This window comes from Glandiceps talaboti, chromosome 12 (genome assembly GCF_964340395.1).
Source record: "Glandiceps talaboti chromosome 12, keGlaTala1.1, whole genome shotgun sequence".
Taxonomy (NCBI): domain Eukaryota; kingdom Metazoa; phylum Hemichordata; class Enteropneusta; family Spengelidae; genus Glandiceps; species Glandiceps talaboti.
Genome location: NC_135560.1, coordinates 16,558,539 through 16,579,811, shown reverse-complemented (window position 1 = coordinate 16,579,811; position 21,273 = coordinate 16,558,539). Strand labels below are relative to the sequence as shown.

At 35.4% G+C, this 21,273-nt stretch overlaps 3 protein-coding genes and 1 long non-coding RNA gene across 4 annotated transcripts; 2 read left to right on the top strand and 2 right to left on the bottom strand.

Moving 5' to 3' along the window:
- Nucleotides 1-3,767: 3,767 nt before the first annotated feature.
- LOC144443008 (tripartite motif-containing protein 2-like) lies at nt 3,768-5,981 on the bottom strand. Its single transcript, XM_078132382.1, has one exon. The coding sequence runs from the start codon at nt 5,979-5,981 to the stop codon at nt 3,768-3,770; it is 2,214 nt and encodes a 737-aa protein (XP_077988508.1).
- A 2,081-nt stretch (nt 5,982-8,062) lies between these two features.
- LOC144443269 (uncharacterized) lies at nt 8,063-9,052 on the top strand. The gene is made up of 3 exons (XR_013481677.1): nt 8,063-8,134; nt 8,384-8,437; nt 9,029-9,052. It is a non-coding gene; the product is annotated as an uncharacterized LOC144443269 (long non-coding RNA).
- Nucleotides 9,053-9,409: 357 nt separating this feature from the next.
- Nucleotides 9,410-14,273, top strand: LOC144443796 (uncharacterized). Its single transcript, XM_078133341.1, has 9 exons — nt 9,410-9,508; nt 10,204-10,341; nt 10,838-10,874; nt 11,351-11,426; nt 11,923-11,985; nt 12,158-12,240; nt 12,673-12,745; nt 12,980-13,051; nt 13,366-14,273. Exons 2-9 carry the CDS (start codon nt 10,299-10,301, stop codon nt 13,522-13,524), a joined length of 606 nt encoding a protein of 201 aa, XP_077989467.1. The 5' UTR covers nt 9,410-9,508; nt 10,204-10,298; the 3' UTR covers nt 13,525-14,273.
- Nucleotides 14,274-14,361: 88 nt separating this feature from the next.
- LOC144443480 (NAD-dependent protein deacylase sirtuin-6-like) lies at nt 14,362-21,031 on the bottom strand. Its single transcript, XM_078132967.1, has 8 exons — nt 20,870-21,031; nt 19,623-19,750; nt 18,793-18,975; nt 17,942-18,001; nt 17,397-17,486; nt 16,867-16,947; nt 16,067-16,190; nt 14,362-15,538 (listed from the first exon to the last, which is right to left on the bottom strand). Exons 1-8 carry the CDS (start codon nt 20,933-20,935, stop codon nt 14,873-14,875), a joined length of 1,398 nt encoding a protein of 465 aa, XP_077989093.1. The 5' UTR covers nt 20,936-21,031; the 3' UTR covers nt 14,362-14,872.
- Between the last annotated feature and the right edge of the window lie 242 nt (nt 21,032-21,273).

The following is a 21,273-nucleotide window of genomic DNA, read 5'->3' as shown; positions in this document are numbered from 1 at the left end:
AGTGCTCATTAAATCAGGAGTAAATGTAAGTTGACAAAAATGATTTGTAATATTCACAGTTTGAAAGATTTCCCTTCATTCAGTAAGGACAAACACAAATGACATAAGGAACCTTTCTCACAAAGAGTCAAAGATTAGAAATGATAGAATGCACACGTCATAACCTTCCAGCTAAATCATTGGAAGAAGAATAAATGGGAATAATATAATTATACCTACGCCATCTTAGTGTCAGAAAAATAGGGGAAATACATAATGGCAATTCCGAGTGTTTCTAATTCCTAGTTCGAACACAGTCAAAAAGTGTACTTTTGAATAGCACTCCTAGTGGCCAAACTCTACAATTCTTTCATCTTTCTGATAATGATTAGACTGGAATGTGGTGTATACAGTTTATTTACCTGCCAGTATATCCATTGATTTAAATTGCAGTACTCCATGCATTTTTATGAAACCTTGTTTTTTTTAGACTACATCCAGTCATACTAGAGTTTGGCAATTTTTATGTCATATTTCTCACAGAGGGAATCTCAGTGTAGATATCAGTTTGTTGTCTGATGGAGTAAAGTAACAGCAGTTGATGATAAAAGTTTTTATATTGACTCTCTTGTGTTCAGGCTGGTCAGTACGTCACACTAGCATCGCTACTTGTGGCAGATTGCAGTAAGCAATGGGTCAAGGTAAGGTTATCATAACCTGCTCCTTGTAGTGTAGTTAGTTAGAGCTCACCCAAACCTAGGGTGAGTGTTTTACAGACTGGCTGTATCACTTGGCCATGTCTCTCTCACAAGATGAGTGCGAAGGGGGGCTCCTGATGTAAGGACTCAAGCAGTCAAGAACAATTCTTCATGTGGAGACTGCAGGTGCTATGTTGTCAGGACTGGGTAACTCTGGTATGGCCTATGGGCTGACTGGGAAAGCCTAACAGTTCCACAGTCCCAAACCTGATGTATGGGTGTCTTTATGTGTGTTTTCATCTGCATAAAAAAGAAAAAGTTGGTGTAGAACAAAAGAAGAATTCCTATGTTCCACAGCTAGGTAGTACTAATCCAAAACTCTGATTCATACCGACAATTAGGTTTAAAAAGCCAAAGTCAGATTAGGATTAAACTGTTGGTTTTAAAAACCAATTGTCTGGCAGATCTGTGCATTTGTTGCAGTTGTTATTTTTGTGATGTTACACACCTCAGAGCATGCTGGAAATAAGATACGTTCAGCTATTTTATAAGTCAATCTCAGTCAACATTCTTGCGGCGTTGTTTAAGTGATCTTTCTTGTTCTATAATCCTTTCATTTTCATCACTGTATTAACTTATATGTGTGCTTTTAAACCTAGATAACTTTATGGAGAAAAGCAGCCTCACTGGTGGAGAGTATTTTACCAGGAGATATTGTAACATTTACAGGTGAATATCTCTCCTCACTGTTTTTGTCATAGGTTCATGGAAAAAGTTCAGATCTATCCCCATATCTTCGGTATTTTACTAGTCTATAAAATTTATATGAAATATATGTTAAAAAACTCTAGATTTTATATGAAATGGTATATTAAAAACTAGACTTATTCACCCTCGTTACATTGTTAGGGGAGACCACTGTACTGTGTAGGTCAGTGACAATGTTGCATTTATGTCTTGTATACAATAGATGTATCTGTAGATAGTTGGAGAGGTGAATATTTCTGTCAGACTACTTACAAGACCACATTTCTGCCAGCAATGCAAGCAAATAAAAGTAAGTATAATCTATTTTTTTATATTATGACGATAAACAGAAATGTTTGTGTCATGTTTATTGTATTACATGTACTCACAGTGTTGGCAAATTATTGAGAATGATTTCAAGTTTTCACCTACACCTGATGTCGTGAAACAAGTGGGAGTAACAGCATGCCTATGAAGTGATTGTGATCCAACTGTGCAGACTTCAAAATTTGAATATATATTTGATAGTGAGTGAGTTCTGCAGCTCTCAGGGTTCCCATTACTGGCCGGTGAAAGGTGTTGCCTATGTGTGAGGGTTCCCCGTCACATTGTACCTTACAGACTAGGTTCCCACCAAAGATTCTATAAAATACAAAGGGAACCAGTCAGTATTTTTTACTGAAGGTAACTGTGTTTATAATAGTTCTGAAGTTGGAGCCATATCTATTTACATATAACTGATATGTTTAATCCTGGTGTGTTGATCTTCTTTCAGTTATCCTCACTGTTGGAAAATCTCACTATGATGAGTTAGTACTTTGGGTCAAAGGTCACCATCCATATTTATCAGTGTCTGCTGGAGAGTTGCCAAGGAATAGGCAGTCACATGGTAAGTTTTAGATTGTACTGTGAAAGATAGAAAACTGACTTGACGAAACGCTTCCTATGTAAAGGCCCAGATCGGATTAGGTTTGTATTTTATGTAGGATTAACAATTGTTTGGCCAAACTATAGAAAAAGTTGGTCAAGAACACGAGAATAATCTCATCTGTATGGCTCTACTGATAGGCATATCCTAAAACTCTGGCTGGGCTTTTGGTCTGCTCATTTGGCTGGGTGAGGAATAGCAGACAGAGGGAAACCATCCTTACCATATGGCATATTGTAAGGTTCTGTACTGTAGACCTGGAAATTTTCATTGCAGACTTATTTTTGCTTTAATATTTCAAAAACAAAACAAAAATGAAAAAATAAGTAGAGACTGATGTGCCTTTGTGTACATGAACACAATGTACCGCTTTGGTAGTCAGAACCAATTAGTCTTTGGGAACTAGCTGGAGACAGTTAAATCACAAAATTTTCTATTGGCAAAAATATGGTTTACTATATTGAATATCTCAGATCCCAGTGCAGCCCAGCTCAAAGTTTTGGATATGCCCAACTAATGCAATAACACATGTGAGACTCTGAGATTGAAACCTCGGTCTTTATCTTTTGTATCAAGCAAACAACATGTGACATCAGACATTTTATTGGTACATCTCACTTTATCAGTTGTTTTGTTCATAATGATATGGTTGGTATTTGAATAAACTTGTCATCATAACCTCATGACCTAATCAGAACTCAAACCACACTGACTTATCAAACAAACTAGACAACAGTTGATTTCAATAAGACTCCAATAAACTTTTAATGCCACATTTTTGTCTTAAAGATATTTATGATAAATGCATATCAAACAAAAGTATTGTCCTGTACACACTTTTTTTTCTTTGCAAGAAATTTAGAATTGTCTGAATGATGTTAGGTACAACCTGTAAGATACAATGTATGTATTAGTGGATACTTACGTCGATGTGTATGCATACTGTTGGTATTTCTATAACAGTGCAATACTGAAAAAAACATTGCTGCATACTTAGTATTGCATACTTGTATGTAAATGAGTGCAAAATCACATAGTTCTATTTTTAAGGAAGTTTGCTGTTTCGGATAAATATTTGTAATAACTACAAATTTCAACACATGATTAATCTTATAGTCCTATTTTTAAGGAAGTTTGCTGTTTTGGATAAATATTTGTAATAAGTACAACATTTCATCACATGATTGTCAGCTGGATATTCCGGGCATATGCAATGTACTTGTGTTTGTAGTGTTATTTGCTGCACTTTTGCTCTGTTTGTGGAAGTGTGACCACAGAGAATGCCTCAAGCGTGAGTGCAAATAACGTTAGCATGCCACACTGGCAGTTGCTCATCATGGGGCTCTGTTAAACACTTGTAACTTAGCCATTTCGTTCTCTGTAGTTAGTGTGTAAATACATCAGAGAAATGGTTCTTACATAGCAAATACTTTAATGCAGTGATTATCATAGTCAGAGACAGCAATTCTACATGTCAGCCCACTTGATAATACTGTCACACCCTGAGGACTCTTCAGCCCATCCTCATCTCTATCAACTCGACATATGTATCTACCACTACTGTCAAATTTCTGGATGCGATTATTTCTCTGTTCTGCAACATACAAATAGCCATCCTTGTCAATATCGATACCATTTGGACATTTGAGCTGACCATCTTTTGTACCGTATTTACCAAATGAATATACGAAAACACAGTCAGCATTGAATACTTGAATGCGATGGTTATTGTAATCTGATACAAATGCTGTCCCTTGACTGTTAATAGTCAGGAAGCTGGGACCTTGGAATTCACCTTGTTGCCTGCCGTGCTTCCCAAATTTGGCAATAAAGTCACCACTTTGTGAGTACTTCACAACACAGTGACGTTCCTTATTTGTTGTATCGCCACCTCCCTCCCAGTCTGAAACATAGACAGAACCATCAAAAGGACTTATGGCAATACCATGAGGATTTTCAACTTCATTTTTTCCAAAGCATCTGATTAGATGTCCATTTGCATCACAAACAACAATTTGATGGTTACTAATATCTGTCATGAAGACTTTATCATCAGCTGATATTGCAACATCATAAGGCATAAATGAATTCTCAAACTGTGTAAATGCAATACTTGACTTGTAGTTACCATTTTTGTCCATAATTTGAACTCTGTGGTTGCAAAAATCAACTGTGAAAACGTCTCCGTGACTGTTTCTTGCTATTCCATTAGGGAAATCAAAGTGACCTATGCCCCTACCAGCTTTACCTATAGTTTTCACCAGTCCAGTTATGACTGGTATGTTGACAGGGGTTCCAGGTATTGGTTGCCCTCCCACTGTAATATCAATTTGTAATCTGCCTGCTTTATGCCCTGTTATCGTTACACAGTGTGTACCATCTTTGTTATCAATGACTTTGTTGTTGACAGCCATTACTTTTTGACGTGGTATCACCTGCTTTCCATGGCTGTCTTTGGTTCTGACGACGAGTTTAACTGAATCACCTTTCACAAGTTGTTCAGGAATGTTTTCAACTGTACACTGTGATACACATACATCAGATCTCAGTAATCCCAAAATTCCATACTCTACATGTCCATCAGAAGGTTGGAATTGTATCAGTTCAGGTAACAGTGTCTTGGTTTCCATGGCAATCAGTTCTGTAATGCGATGCAGTGTCTCTGTCTTTGTAGATACAAGCTGAGCTGGACTAGCATGGTGTACTACTGTTTCTAAGTAGCTGCTAGTACTTGAAATGCTTTCATATTTTATTTCTAAATCTTCTAATTTTAATTCTGCTTCTTTGACCTTCAAGTTGTACTGTTGTTCCAACTCCTTTGTCAATCTCTTCTCTTCCCTCTGTGCTTTCAGTGTGAAATCTTTCATTTTTGTTATCACTTTTTCTTTTTCTACCTTGCACTGTGCTTTCAGTTTGTGTGTGTATTGTTTGGCAAGTTGTTTACAGCTCTCAGCTTTCTTTTCTCTCTGTCTCAGTGTCTCTATCATTGCCTTCAGCTGTTTGGTATATTCATCAGCAGCTTCTTGCAAGTCTCTATGTACATGTTCAGGAATACGATGTCTAACTACAATACATTCTAAGCACACTGGTACCTGGCAAGTATCACAGTAGAATTTCACTGTGTTTTCTGAGTGGTCATTGCAGTAGACATTGCCGTGTGGTAACAGATGACTGGCTGGTGTTGGCAGCTTATATTCCTGAAGCAATATGACTGTGTGAGCTCGAGTAGCAGGAACAGTTTTATGAGGTTTAGTGCAGGAACGGCAAAAATTTAAACAGCAGTCGACACACCTGTTTGTTGCTGTTTTCTCTTCACATCCTTCACACTGTCCAGGGTTGGAGACAACAGCTGATCTTTGTTTCACTATGTCAATCAGTGAGTTGATGAAAAAGTTTGTTTTTAGTTTTGGCACCCCAGCATCAGAAATATGAAATGGTGTATTACAATTGGGACAGGTTGTTGTGCCTTTCCTCTTCTCAACAAGTGTAACCAGACATTGTTCACAAAATGTATGGAGACATGGTAGAGTCTTAGGACTCTTGTACTGCTCCAGACAGATAGAACAAGACAATAAATTGTCATCAATTTTGTCCAAAATCTGGCTGGATTCAGAAGCAGTAGTGGCCATCTAGCTTGCTGTAACAGGACCCAAGATCAGTGACGAAACAGGATCTTTGATTACACTAGAAGATTACGATACTTATGTAGGTATGTCCAGAACTAGAATGACTGACTTCACTAGGTAGTGACATACAAGAACATTAGCCCCTCCCACAACTACTATTAGAGGTGCAAAACAGGAACACACCATATAGATTACTTCATTGGTCAAGGCCTTACTCACATAGTGTCAATCAAACTCTATTTCTGATCAGAATGGAGTCTCTTGCATAATCAAGATAGAAGATAAATGCATTCCACTATGATTTGTGAATGATATCTGATAGCTAGCCGTGAGACTTGACTATCTAGTTTAGTACTATCCTTGATTGAATCTACAGAGCTCTCTTGGGGTATCGATTATTCGATACCACGTTGACACCCAAACTGTGGCCATCTGACATATACTGATTTAGAGGTAGAAACAAAACAATAAAATAAAATAATAGTAAATGTCATAATTTCTACAGGTCACCAGGGCAACAAAAGCCACATACTGGTGTATCTGTTGAATACACAGGCTTGGGATAAAATGGCATCAAAAATCGTTCTGAAAAAATAATGACTCAGTTTATCAATGTAAACTCAAACCTCAGCCACTTAAGAGCTGTGACAATACAATAAACAGTACTGTAACTTTTTAAAAATATTTACTGTATACTTTATATTTCTGTTATTTTACTTCAGTGCTTTGTAACCTTTAGTAATTCTTCTGGGAATTATTATGTGTTGAAATAAAATAAATGTAGTTGGACTGTCTTGTTACTGCAATTTAGTATGATAAGTGATACCATCTCATTTGTAAATCTGTACTACTTTCCATTGAGGATGATTTACAAGTGGACTTTTTAAAATCAATAGAAATGCTAGAGTTTGCTTACATATTATATAGGATACTAGGTTGCATTGATAGTATATTATCATGTTGAGAGTGTGAGATAAGAAGTGTGGACTCAAATCGATCCCACACTGTGAACCAATGTATGAATTATTAAAGTTTTGTGTTTGCCAAAATAAGAAGGACACTAGAAAAATAATCACACACACATATCTCACACTCATTATGGAATTTTTGTCTTATATTCGGCCAAGAGAAAAATTCCCAAGTGATGTGAGATAATGCATCTCAAATCATTGGGTGTAGGATCACACAAGTGTCTGTGTATCAAACCATGCAACACAGGAGGAGTTCCTGGTATTAAACACAAGTAGTGAATTATGTAACACAATAGCACAATCTTTTGAAGGACACATACATGTAGGAACAGACGTACAATTTCCAAAGTCCAGACAACTATGCAAATATTGAACAGCTATAGATTATGACTGAGATTTCAGACAACAACCTTGTGTAAATTTTGTCTTCATTTTGTCAGAATTATATGTATAGTTATTATTTATATAGAATTGTCACAACTTGACAGTGGTATAATATCAATTGAGAGAGAAGGCACTTAGTTGAGCTGGATGCATCAACAAATCCAGCTTTTACTTCGCTAACTTAAAGATGTCTATTGTATGAGGGCCTCATTGGAAAGAAGCCGACCCTGCAACACTCTGCTTGTTTGTAACGCTTATTGAGTTTTACCCTGAATAAAGATATTTTATAATAATAATATTACATTGTACGATTTATAGTTATGTAGTACTAGATTACATAATTATAGTTTTATCATTATGTAAATAGTATAAATCACATAAGTATATATTTGCCATATCTGTGTAGTATATGTTGTTAAGTATGCGCAAAAAATGAATGAATTTCAACTCAGCCTTCACTTGCCCATCTTCATTTTTCTTGCATACTTATTTTCTTTGGCAGGAATATTTTGTAAATATTGATGCAAGGTTTGACTGAAAAGTTTGATTTTTATTGAAATTGTTTGCTTATTTCTTCAAACAAAGCATAGATAAAACAATTTAAATTAGTAATTTGACTTACAGATACATTTTTGTTGACTAAGTAACCAGATAAAAGACATAACTATAAAAGTTTTAAAAGTTTTTGTATTTTGTGATATCCAGGTACTAGTATGGTCCATGTCACACCTCTGAATAAATTAAGAGCAGACAGCATTGTCCATGTCAAAGCTAAAGTGGCAAGAGTTGTATCCTTAACTGGTAAGTCTATCATATTACTGTAGTGAACAGACAAATCTCCTAATCCTATGAATATTAGGTGAAAAAAAACATGTTTTTGTGTGTCACTCTTTGGTAACCATGTACATTAATCTATTTGCATTGATTATCAGAAGTACAGAAAATTTTCTGCTGATAAAAATGAAAACTAACCACTGAATATTGATGATGTTTTAATTCCAGACTGAGATGAAGGCCATAACTTGAATTATTTTCTTCTTTATACCATAGAGTTTCAAACTTTCTATACCTACCAAGGTAAAGAATTGCACAAAACAATACTTGGTAAGTACACACACTGGAGTATCCAAATTACGTTTTATCAAATAAACAGCTGACAGCCAAGCACTTGATATACATAGATAGAGATATCAAGAAAGAGAACAATGTTTACTTTACATAGTTCAGCTGTAGTGAAATGCTTAGAAAAGACATAAGTTATACTGGGCTAATGCTCTTTTTGTCAAGAAAACTGATCTACCAATAAAGGAGGATACCTTGTGAATTAAGGTAGTTTGATAAAAACTTGGATGTTTAACGAGATAAAATGAGTTGGTTTCGTTCACTTTTATTATCAGTATGGAGCTGGGATCGATCCAGACTTTGGCGGAAGAGACATATAGGTCTTGATGACAAACTTCCATTAAATGCATTGTCCTCCGTTTCTATTGTTATCCTAATTGTAAAACAATGCAATCACCCAACAATCAAAACCCATGATGTCACTTCCTCCCACTTCCTCCTAAGTTTGAATTGATGCCAGCTCCATGCTGATAAATAAACCAATGCATCCAAGGTTTAATTAACATAGTGAATTCACCATGTCTCCTTTCCCATGTACTATACCATGTAGCTTATAATTCTGTTCTATTTCAGTTCTTGAGGATGAAAGTGGCTGTACAGTTGACCTTCATCTGTAAGTACATATTATAATTGTCCTCTTTGGAGGGCACTCAACAGTTCTTAATGTTTGTCTACTTAGTAACTTCTAAACACTTCAAACCACAAACAAAATACAAAGGAATATTAACTACACATATACAAATTGTACTGTCATGTCGCCATTTAGTCACAAAGTAAAGTATTTGAAGGGGCTTTGTCTGCCATTAAGGCTTGTCTATACTATACAACAGTGGGAAAATAACAAATTATCATCTATATACTAGTAAGACTTTTTTGTTATGGGGGGGGGGGGGGGGGGGTTGCAAGAATTGACTAATGGTCTTGATTTTTTTGTTATAATTTTTTTGTTTCATAGATGGGGAGGTGCCTTAGAGTGGAAGTGTAGTATTGAGAAAAACATTGGAAAACATTTTATATTTTACCTACTGCAAGTCAAATACAATGCATGGAAAGGTATTGTATAATAACAACATCTTTTCATGAAACCCTGTAGCTGTGGTACTTTGAATCATTGTAGAACTATAATTATAGTCAAATATTGAACAAAAAATGTAGAAGATTGATATAAAGGATCAAATTTACTGTCATTTATGCAGAAATATTTTTTTGTGAATTCAGCCACAGAATTGTTTGCCCTAAAAATACAAAGAATCGTGTTATTCCTTTTGTTGTATAATAACTGATAACTAGATGTTACCAAGTATCGTTCTTAATATAACAAAATCCCATGATATGTGAGTGCAAGTGTGGCATCCTCAATTTATTTGCATATGTGGTTGTGATGTTTTCTGTGGCCCTACTTTGAGGAGCATTGAAAGTAAAAGTGTAGGAAAGAACACTGCAAGCACAAGTACAAATATCCCTGAGTATCCACACTTCTACTCACTTGTCATGGATTCTTTTATTATCGCACATGTTTATCTGAAACTTCAAATTTCATAAAACTATAACCGTGCATTGACATGATTTTGTGTATATCAGAAGATTTGCATGCTCATTTGCATACAGATGTGTAATTATTTGTTTGGTATTTACCTACAATGCAAATAACAACACCAACACTCATAAAGCTACAGACTGAACCCCTTTTATATTCATTTTGTGTATGTGTGGCTAGGTTTGTAGTGACTGTTGTTTGTCATTCATAGGGTGTGTTGAACTTCATACAACGTCTAATTCCAAGAATGAAGTGTGTGGTATCCTACATGCTATACAGAGTGGAAAACACACAACTCAGTCAGTTATGAAGTCCTCCCTCAGGCAGATCATTGTCAGCAGGTTTACAGGTATGTACTGACATCAGAAACTACATTCATCTGTGTATTAATAAAGTCTTGATTTATACACTGTTGTGTGTCACATCTCAGACACCTTGGCTCTTACCTTTCATGTAGAACAGTAAGACAGTTGTGTGCATTTAGGTAGAGTAGACAATATAGGAAGTTATGCAAGTTTGCACACAGAGCAATTCCAGGAGGGATTTATTACCTCTCTCTTAAGTTATAGTTAAGGACACTTGAGAGACTGTCATTGGTAGTGATAAGTAGGATTTTTGTGCTCTTGTAAGTGACGCTATCCAGACAGTGTTCTGTGTGATAAACATACCAAACCATTTGTTCATACACACAGTATAGTATCATTCTGCCACAATATATCTCTAACTTCTAAGTAAGTTCACAATCTCTGTGTTCCGTTTGTTTTCAGCCTATGCAACGTATTAGTCTTTATCAATGAGTGACAATTTCTTTATCAAATGTTATTGTCTATCTTCATATTCTGTAGGCCTTGCTGAAGTGGAAGTGAAACTGACAAGTATAAGGTAGAATTTATATTTCTCTACATACGTACTTATGTCATGTATATGCCAATGTCAAGACATAATTCAAAACCTTTAACAGTGATATGGTACACTCCTAAAATGTGTTATTTCCTCAACACCTGTATAGTGTTAGTGCATCACCAGTGTAGTGGTGTGCTAAGGTTTTAGTACCCTGGTCATACATTGGAAACAATTTCTCAGAGTTCAGGAGCAATAAGCGACTTGAATTTCAGACTAGTTTTACACCCACATGGGTATTTTTTCAAGGCAGTCTTTTAAAGTTACATTATGCCAATAATGAGGTAAATTTTGCATACCATTAAGCTGTCTCGTGACCAAAAGACTTGTAGCAGATAATAGATAATATTTTAAACGTTCCCATTGTTATATTACTTCCATAAATGGTTCTGCAAGGTGTGATGTCACTGAGAGCAATCTACTGTACAAAGTGAATGACATTGATAATTTTCTAACAGGCTTGCTACACAGGATGATGACATTGATGATGTATCCATGGTAACCATAGATCATCATACAGCTATGGAGATCTTGGTAGGTAGTTACAACTTATATCTTAATATATAATACGTTTGTACAGTATATACATTATTATTATTTATTATTATTTGACTTTATTTAAACTCGATAAATTGTTGAGCCAAAGGCTCTTCTCACACAATGTCGAGCATCTTTAAAATATTTACAATATATACATTAAAATATTACATTAAAATATCACAGGAAAACGCCAGAACATATGAAAAATACAATTAAACATGACATACAAGACATGATAGATAGCCTGGTAAAGCCTGCATAGCTTTCCATATTTTGTACCATACTTTTGTTGGGAATGCTGTAGAAAGTTGGGGAAATGACTAATGGTAGAAACTATCCATGCACCACCCTCACAAAACCACAGGTACACAAACATGTGTATTTAATACAGGTATGTAGAAACAATTGTTGTCTAAGGTAAAGGTCAGCATCATGTCATGTTAATTTTCATTGTTGACTAATGATTGCATATTTTATGTTACTTTCAAAGTTGAAATTATTGAGGAAAAATAAGTACATAGGGTGCAGCAGATGTCATCAACAACTGAAACAAGTAAGTATCATTTACAAATTAATTTAAAAATAAATCTTTTTGTAATAATTCATGTACATACCTGTACATCACAGTTTTGTAATGGTCTTAGCAGCTAAACTATACAACTTCTATCTTTCCAATAAGTATTGCTATAATCTCTACAGTGATATGTTTCTTGTTGTGTTGCCAGGACAACAATAATGTGTACTTGATGTGTTCAAGATGTGTTCCCAGGAGTAACAGTAATGAACCACCACACTGTCAGTGTTTCAGGTTTGTATGTATATCTCGTAATAATTATGCACATAAGGTACATGTTATTACTGTGATTTACATAGTTTTGGCAAGCTAAGACAGATACAAACTGAAACCATTCTTGTGACATGTAAACATAATCAGTATCAATGGCCGTTGATATATTTACACTCACAACAAAGTGATGGCTCAGATAGGGAGTTTTTCTAAAGTCCCGACACATTCAACCTTGTATTGGCGTTGCTCAATTCACTGTTTTATTTTTGTAGCCTTCCATGGTCTTCCATTTTACATTTTCAGAGTCATTCAGTGTTTATACCATCTTGATTACAGGGTGATTATATCCATATGACAGAGACTACCACATATGCAAATATTATAAACATTAATACAATAATAAGGATAGCATCACACTATAAACTCATTACAACATATTACTTCATTTCACAGAACTATGTATTTTAGTCTGACTAATGACAGTTATACAGTAGAGTGTGAAGTATCACCTTCATGCATCAATAAGGTAAGTTTCCAATATCAAACACGTATGAACTGAAAGTGTTCCAGTTGGTTAGTTTCTCTCTTTGACTTTGTGATAATGTTACAGATCTCTCTTGTTTTACATTGCTTATTGGAGAAAGATAATTGATAATGACAGAATTAAGATAGATACTTTTATTTAAATGATTCAATATTATGAAAGTAAAGACAACATTCTGAATTTAATGATGAATGAGTTTTGTTGATTTCTATTCAGGTTGTTCTTGGCATTGTACCTGACCTGGTGACCTCAAAACTAGGTTTGACCTGCTTCAATACTGCAGCCAAGGTGAGATAAATGTCAACGTACATGTTCATGACAATTTTCTGATTTTAGAAGGGGTTTACTTCTCATATTTGCAAACTTGCTGTGTCGCCTTTTGGGATGTGTTTTCAGCCTGTTTGTTCACTATATTATGTTCCGACTATTGTTGGTCTAAAATGGCTTTCCTGATTCTGTATTTACAGAACACATCCTCCACACAGCAAGACAAGGTGATATATTCAATCTTGAGTTTATGGACAGACTACTATAAGCCTGTAATTGAAAACATGCCATATTACCCAAAGACTAAATATATGTTATTAATGTTCATATTTCAGGAGAATACTGAAAAGTTGGCACTTTGTTTAACGCACTTACTGGAACCAGCTGTGACAATTCAGTGTAATCTACATTGCTATACTCCAATGGATGAAAACAGTGTTCCGCTAGATAGGACGTTTCACTTACACAATGTGAAAGATATGAACATGGCATGACATGTGAATTACATGCTACCATTGAACTAAATTTAGTTACTTGAAGAAAATATTTACAAAAGTGGTGTTCAAGTTCACATTAACTTCTTTATATTTACAAAAGTGGTGTTCAAGTTCACATTAACTTCTTTATATAGGGGAATTTCCTCAAAATATCATAAATCTATTGAAACTGGACAATGAATGATGAATGGGGATGTATGTATGTTCAGTATATCACTCTGTATATCACTTCTTATTTGAGGGCCAGTTGAAATGCTCGCAGTACCAGAACTTTGTGGGATACAGTAACATATAAGGGTTTGTACATATGTGGTATGAGATAGTGGGTTGGTTTGAGGGGTCATTTAGTTACAAGTTCTGCAGTATACACTGTATATGACGTGATGTGGGCTAAAGCAAGGTGGTTAATGACACAATGCCAGTAGTACAAAACATGGTGGGAGATAGTGGGCTAAGAATTGCCTAATTGCAACCCAAGCCATACATACTGTATTCATGGATGGGAGATACAGGGCTAAAAGGGCGAGTTACAACTCAAGCCAATTATATGGTATGGAAGTTACCAAAAGGACCTATTAAATCAATACATGTATGGTATGAGCTGATGGCTTAAATGGCCAGTTTCATCCGCATATACTATGATGCAAGATAAAGCTCGTGTATTGCCATCTTAATTGTTACAAATTGATCACCAGATATGATCATTTATTGCACAGCTTAATTGCAACAAATTGATCACCATGTAAATTAGGGGCAAGTAAGAACAAACAACTCTGAGAATGTACACTGAGGAACAATTAAAGTTTTAATACCAAAATAATGAAAATGTCTTTGGTGTTTTCTTTTTAATAGTAAAGTATTACAAAATTTCTTGTCCATATATAAAATAAGAAAAAGTTGTATTTAATTGTTAGAACATGAAGAGTTGAAATAATTTTACATCAGAACAATTACGGTACTTAACACAAATTTACTATACATCAAGTGCATACCACAGAACCAATATGTGTGAGGAGCAAAACTACTTTGTCATGTGACCTCCATGTGCTCTTGAATACAGGGACAAATGTAGCATTCATGTCATTCTGAACATTGAGGGCACACTTACTATGTAATTCACCATTACTCTCTGGCTCCAGGCATGCATATGCTGAAAACAGTAGATGTTATTTGAGATAACTACACCCTCCTGCTAAATGAAATCATGAAGGATAGGATAGGATATGAAAAAGCATAACAGAAAACATAAAATTTTCGACAAGAGTTCACCTGGGTTTTCCAAATGACAGGTTTTACATAATTAACTCATGATAAGGAGGGGCAAAAATACAAATATTTGACGACATCAACTGATTTCAGTTTTCAGTTTCTTATCTTGATGTTGACATGATTCAATACTGATATCTAATATATGGCTATTATCTTGAAATGTGTTGTTTGGTCCATCCTGAGTACTGTGAAGTTCATCACAATCAATCTGGTCAACTTCAATACTTCTTTTTGGAATGGATTTCTCATTGTTATAACTTCCACTACTACCACCATCTACAGAATCCTGACATGTTACAACACTATCTTGCTTTTTGTTTCCTGAGATATGATTTCTTTCCGTGCTCTCAGTTCTACTCGTAACATTTTCATTTTTACTTTCTCTTGGATGCACTGCTGTTCTTTTCTCTGTATTTTGAGTTTGATTACTATCAACTTCAGCATTCCTCTGGGCACTGTTCACATCACTTCTACCATCATTCACATTTTCTTCAATTTTCGTATTTCTCAATTTTCCTTCACAACTCCCTTCGTTTTTCCTGACGTTGTTTCCCCCACTTTGTTGCACTGATTCTACCACAATGCGAGGTTCTTTGAAGGGAGCTTTAATTATGACAGGATGCTGGGATTTCAGAACCACTGCTGGGCCTGTATAGTCTGGAATTGGCAGTCCTAGTTTTTGCATCACCTGAGATATTATGTCGTCAACATAACCATGGATCAACAGATCAGCCTTTTTGTCCTGAAATGTTAAAAATACTATGTTGAAGGCAAATGTCAGATCAGGAGTAAACTTTGGGCGTGAAAAAGCTTTTTTTTGGCAAAGTTGATCCTGTACATTGGAATGAGCCTATTGAATCCTTATACCACCATTGATAACTTAAGATAATAGTAATCCCAGACTGGGGGATTTAAAGATTTGGGTTTACATATACAACAATAAGACAAAGGGGAAAATGTGTAATGCAGGGAAGATGTAGAAAGAGGGGTCATTCTTTGTTTTTTTCTGAACAGTAGTTGATGTTTGCACTTATGAAATGAAAATGAGAGGCCAGATTAAAGCCAGTGTAAGATTAAATGGTGATTCCTATGAGACAACATTGACTCAGTGCAAGGTAGAAACTAAGTTTCAACTTCATACTTCTTCATAATTCTGTGTCACACTAATGAAAAAAGCTTTTCAAATCACTCCGTAAGACTCATTCCATGTGAAAATGTCTTTATTTCATAGTGTTTCTCCTACATTGGTATGAATACAGAATGTACTTACATGTTTTGTCGGTTGAAGATTACAGATGATCAGCTTCCCTCCTCCCTTCCTAGTCAATAAAGGAAGATTGCCACTTGGAATAATTTGTAGTGATGTACCAAGGCATAATGATACATCAGCTTTTCTGAAGGAAAAATAGGTCGAGTAATGTAATCACGGCTTATGTTGTTATTTTCTCTCAAGTTCAAACGTCTATAACCCAGTCTGTCGTGCTACTTTAAACCTGCACGAGCTGCAACTGTGATTTTTTTTTTATCAAATAACCAAAGATGTGCTCTCTAAAAATTGGTCAATCATTTATAAAAAAAGGCATTGTATATCAGTTAATTAGTTGTCAATATTATCTTTAGGTAGTGTAGTGGCAAGTTGAAATCTTGAGAGAAAGCTTGGTTTTGAATTTGTCACCATGTTAAAACTGTACTGGTGTAATTGGGGTATAATTTTTCATTAAGATGACCTCAATATATTCACTGGAAATGGTTAAAATACCAATAATCAGACTTTGTACATGTTAATCAGTGGTTGATATTATCCATAAGCAGTACAGAAACAGGTTGAAATCATGATCGCCGTTGAGGGCGCTGATTTTTGGGTGCGGCCCCAAATATCAGTTTGATTTGATTTATTGTGTATACAGCTACAAAAATATGTTTATCCACAGTTTATACAATACTGGTGTATGATAATGCGAGTAGGTTATTGTACCTAACAAAACATTTAAAATAAGAACAAAAAACCATTCCATTTGCAGCTACATGTAGTACAGCTTTAACATCTGAGGATAAAGGGGAATACCATACCTGGAATGTTCATCAGCTAGATATAAATCTCTATTTGGAAGAGAGTCTTCCCAATCCAGTATAACATCATGAAGTCTACCCCTGAAAATCAATCAAAGATTTCAAATGTAAAAGGAATTTAAAACTGCCTGTAAACAAACAACAAAAGATATCTTTGATTATACGAACAGATATGACTTTTGTACTGGTTAAAGTATGTGCTTTAGTGACTATAACATCAAATTTATGAAATAAAAAAATAGTTTCATTCATAGCTATTGGCGCTTTAACAAGTCCATTGCAGTGATCATCATGTATGTCATCATGTGAAATGAAACGTATTTGCTTTCATTTTTAAATCTAGTAATACCTTACTGTAATTACAAAGAAACCAATTTCCTCTAGTTGATTACTTCTATTGTTAATGAGTCCAGTATTACATAAAATGAGAGACACTAATGGTCACAGAATACCCTGAGTATGCTACACTGACTCACATGTGATGGGGTTCTGATATAGTCTATCATTGAAATACAATTTATGTTTCCTACCTGCATCTGCCCATAGATTTACTCCAGGTACAAGGATTGCCAGTTACTTTTAGTCCCACGGTTGGTACTGGTTGGTCTCTCACATATTGTCTGTAACAAGTTTAGAGAAATTAAATTCATACAGATAATACTCACTACTGCACAACATTATGGTGGTTTTTTCAAAGGCAGTCAGTTGGTTAACCATGGTAACGGGGGGGGGGGGGGGGGGGGGGCAGGTACAACTTAAAAATGTACTAGAAATTTCCATCTCTCGTATTTCATTTTGGCAGGGAACCCCAATAATGTGACTTGAGCACTCAGGCAGATTTTACCTACTTATGATGCCCTTTTGAAATTATTGGAATTGTACCCATTTTTTCCCACTTGTTTTGGTCACTGAGCAGAAGGTACTGACTATACATACAGTACGGTGATCAGTATGACTGCTACAAATCACAGATAACAAATCTAAGGACATGGACTGGAATAGGATCAAGACATGTTATTTGCTTGATCTTGTCATCATAATTGACATTTGAACTGATAATTATGAAATTTCTTACCTTCCACATTTATCACATTCTTCTATAAACATATTCCCATGAAGTTCAGAAAACCGGTCTCTGAAATGAAAAAAACCCACTCTGTTGAAAATCAACAAGGTATGTGTCTGTGTTTCACAACTTTGACTTTCCTAGGTGAATTCAAAATTCAAAACTAAATCATTGCATTGTTTGATATCAATAGGATTTGATTGTCAACTCCAAACTCACATACCACCCCCCACCCCCCCCACCCCCCATACAGATATAATACACAAGAGATCATACAATATGTATAGAACTATAAACCACGAGTGTCGGTTGTTGTTGTTGTTGTTTTTTCATTTAATATTAGTGCCAATGGCAACATAGCACAACTGCATACTTATAATAAAGTGCTCAAATAAGTGCTAAAGTACTGATGTATTGTAACACTTCTTTGAGGTCCTCAGAAGATTCTAAATGTAAAGATTCAAAGTGATTTTTTGGAGATTTGGTTGGTACACAGTCCCACTATCACTAGAGGGACTGTGGTTGGTAGGATACCATTTAGCTTACACAGGTTGATTCATACCTATCACTATGGAGTATGATTACCTTTGCAAAAGAATGATTGTTACTATGGGCATGACCATGGTTGCTATGCACATTTATGTTTATTTTGGAATGCTCATTCACTTGACTGCCCCATAGTAATCTTATCTTGGCAAATGATTCAGCCTGTACTTGGTTGGGCAAACTTCAACATATGCTAAGAGTAGACTATACACTAATATGACATTAATTTTCCTGTATAAATAGATACCATGAAGGTAATAATGTAAATATATTTTGCACATCACTTCTCGCAAAGGAACAAAGTAAATTTTTACCTTGGAAATCCTGATCGGAGATGTAAACCATCTACATTTTGACTAATTAAGTATTTGACAATGCCAGCTTTCTCTAATGCCACCAATGCCATGTGTGTTTTAGTTGGTCTTGCTGAATCAAAGGTAACATCAAGTTTAGGTGTTTCTCCTTTCTTCTCAAGTGTCCATACACCTTTAGGTCCCCTGTAAACCAATAATGGTAAAATGCATTATAATCAAACCTGTAACAAATGTAGTCCCAGTACACCAGTACAGGACCAATAATTTTGTGGCACAGTAGTGGCTTGCAAAACTGATCTCGGTTACCCCAGACTCTCATTGTTGGGGGACTGGGGGCTCTCATTTAGTCAAAAGTCTGGGGAAACAGTAAATAAAATTTGTGTGACTTCCGCTTTTGGTAAGGATGAATGTATCATGGTAAAGTTCACTGATAAGAATGAGACATCGAGTGTAATCCCAGACAATTCAAGTACCTGTGTCATATGTTTAACAGTGTAAAGCAACAGGTACCTATTAATTTCAAATAATGTAATTTTACAAACACAATCCACAGCCTTATTCACATGATTCATGAAACCTAACTGAAAGTGGAAGTCACATACATTTTTTAATGTATTTTCCCAGACTCTTTCGGGGTATACAAATGTAGCCATTAAGTGTGAGCCCCAAATGACAAGTCTGGGTAGTTCAAAACTTGCTCAAAGTCTCCAGCCATTCAGAAATAAATGGCAGAAACAAGGCTCTAACTTTTAAATCAGCAACTTGCACTCTAACCATATACCCATCATAATTCAACATGACTCTTGATTGATTCATTTATTCATATTTACCTGAAATCAGGAATGCCAGCTGACGTACTAACACCAGCACCAGTATGTACAACTAAGTGTTTACAATCTTTGATTATATTGGCCAGTGTCTGTACCTTCTCTTCTATAGTTTCTTCATTATCAAATGTCTGAGGGAAAAAAAACACAGAACACTTACTAGTAAGATGACCCTGTTATTGTTTTGTTTCTCATCAAAAGCAGAAGTCCATCCAAGCACATTTTTGCCTTTCAATCACTCAACTAGAATTTTTTTAAAATAAAAATCAAATATATTAAAGTTTTGGGACTTTGAAGTTGAGCTAAATACTAAAATAGGCATGTTGAGTGGAATTGAAATCTGCCATTTTCCCACAAAGGATGTCCAGAAAATGATGTTACACCCTCATTGCAAGTCAACTTGTTCAAGTTATTGTTCGGTTTTGTCAGTCAGTTGAACAAACCCTAGCATGTGTGTGTGTGTGTGTGTGTGTGTGTGTGTGTGTATGTGTGTACATTTAGGCGATACATTTGATTAATAATTATAATTTTTAGTAGTCTGGATACCCTAGAAATTCCAGTCAAAGGCAGAAGGATACAGAGAACCATTTGACTTCCTCAAGTAAGCCCATCATTTCCATCATAAATAATTATTTTCACCTTGCTACATGACTGTAAACATCAGCAATGTTATGGTTTAGTTAGACTCAAGAAAGGAGATCAGTGGGTAATGAGAAACAGAAATAGATATAGTAGAAACAGAAATATAGTAGATAAGGCCACACTTATATTTTGTATCTTATTTCCATATACAAGTTTCAACTGTTTGAGCAATGCATAATTAAAAAACAGACACAGCACATGGCCATTATTTGACATATCTCCATTTGAAAGTTTATCACTTCTCCAGAAACTAACTATAAATATGATTATAAGGTGGCCTTATCAAATCCTGGGCTGCAAATACATGGGATGACCTGAAGCCACTACAACTATACGGGAATACACCGCCAGCCACTGAGAGTGAGAGTGTTACTCAAGTTTGTAAGTGAATTTGAAATATTGTGACAGTACAAAAGTTCGAAAAGGGTATTTTTAGCATGTTTAGCATGAAAGAGGGTACAGGGTCTGGGTAAAACTAAGTAATTTGGTTATTTTATTGTACACCCTTCTCATAACCAATTTGGGCATGCAGGAAAACCGCGTCTACACTCTTCCCAACCCATCGTCAGTGCACTGCGCAGTGTGAAGTGAACGAACATGTATCTCACCTCGGGTAGACCACACTTTCCTTTATTCTCGTAATCGGACAATCCTGCAGCATAGTTGACAGACATTTTGTTTCAACCCGTTTTGTAATTTTCGGTAATTTCAGCAGTTTTGTGTCGATTTTAAGGGGTTATCCCTACACAGTGCTAAAGTACAACAACACTGTCGAATCTGGAGGTGAGAGGTTACTTCAGCACATACAAACAAACACAGTAATAAGACCCTCTAACTAACCATAAAATAGTAATGACTTATCTCTTCCTTTAACGTACATCAGAGTTAATTTTGTCCCTCTCACACATATAATGTTTGTTAAGTCATATGATTCTCTCAGGAAATATATATACTATTGTTAATAATACGCTTATTATTGAAATCTTGTTAAACGCCGCCATACTATAGTTGA

What these genes read in the sequence shown, in the direction of transcription:
- LOC144443008 (XM_078132382.1), bottom strand. Translation starts at nt 5,981, where the DNA reads ATGGCCACTACTGCTTCTGAATCCAGCCAGATTTTGGACAAAATTGAT.
- LOC144443796 (XM_078133341.1), top strand. Translation starts at nt 10,299, where the DNA reads ATGAAGTCCTCCCTCAGGCAGATCATTGTCAGCAGGTTTACAG. An exon ending in ATACAGCTATGGAGATCTTG is followed by an intron (nt 11,427 to 11,922) that starts GTAGGTAGTTAC and finishes TTACTTTCAAAG; the next exon opens with TTGAAATTATTGAGGAAAAA. An exon ending in CACCTTCATGCATCAATAAG is followed by an intron (nt 12,746 to 12,979) that starts GTAAGTTTCCAA and finishes ATTTCTATTCAG; the next exon opens with GTTGTTCTTGGCATTGTACC.
- LOC144443480 (XM_078132967.1), bottom strand. Translation starts at nt 20,935, where the DNA reads ATGTCTGTCAACTATGCTGCAGGATTGTCCGATTACGAGAATAAAGGA. An exon ending in GCTGGCATTCCTGATTTCAG is followed by an intron (nt 18,976 to 19,622) that starts GTAAATATGAAT and finishes ATTGGTTTACAG; the next exon opens with GGGACCTAAAGGTGTATGGA. An exon ending in CTCCGATCAGGATTTCCAAG is followed by an intron (nt 18,002 to 18,792) that starts GTAAAAATTTAC and finishes TTTTCATTTCAG; the next exon opens with AGACCGGTTTTCTGAACTTC.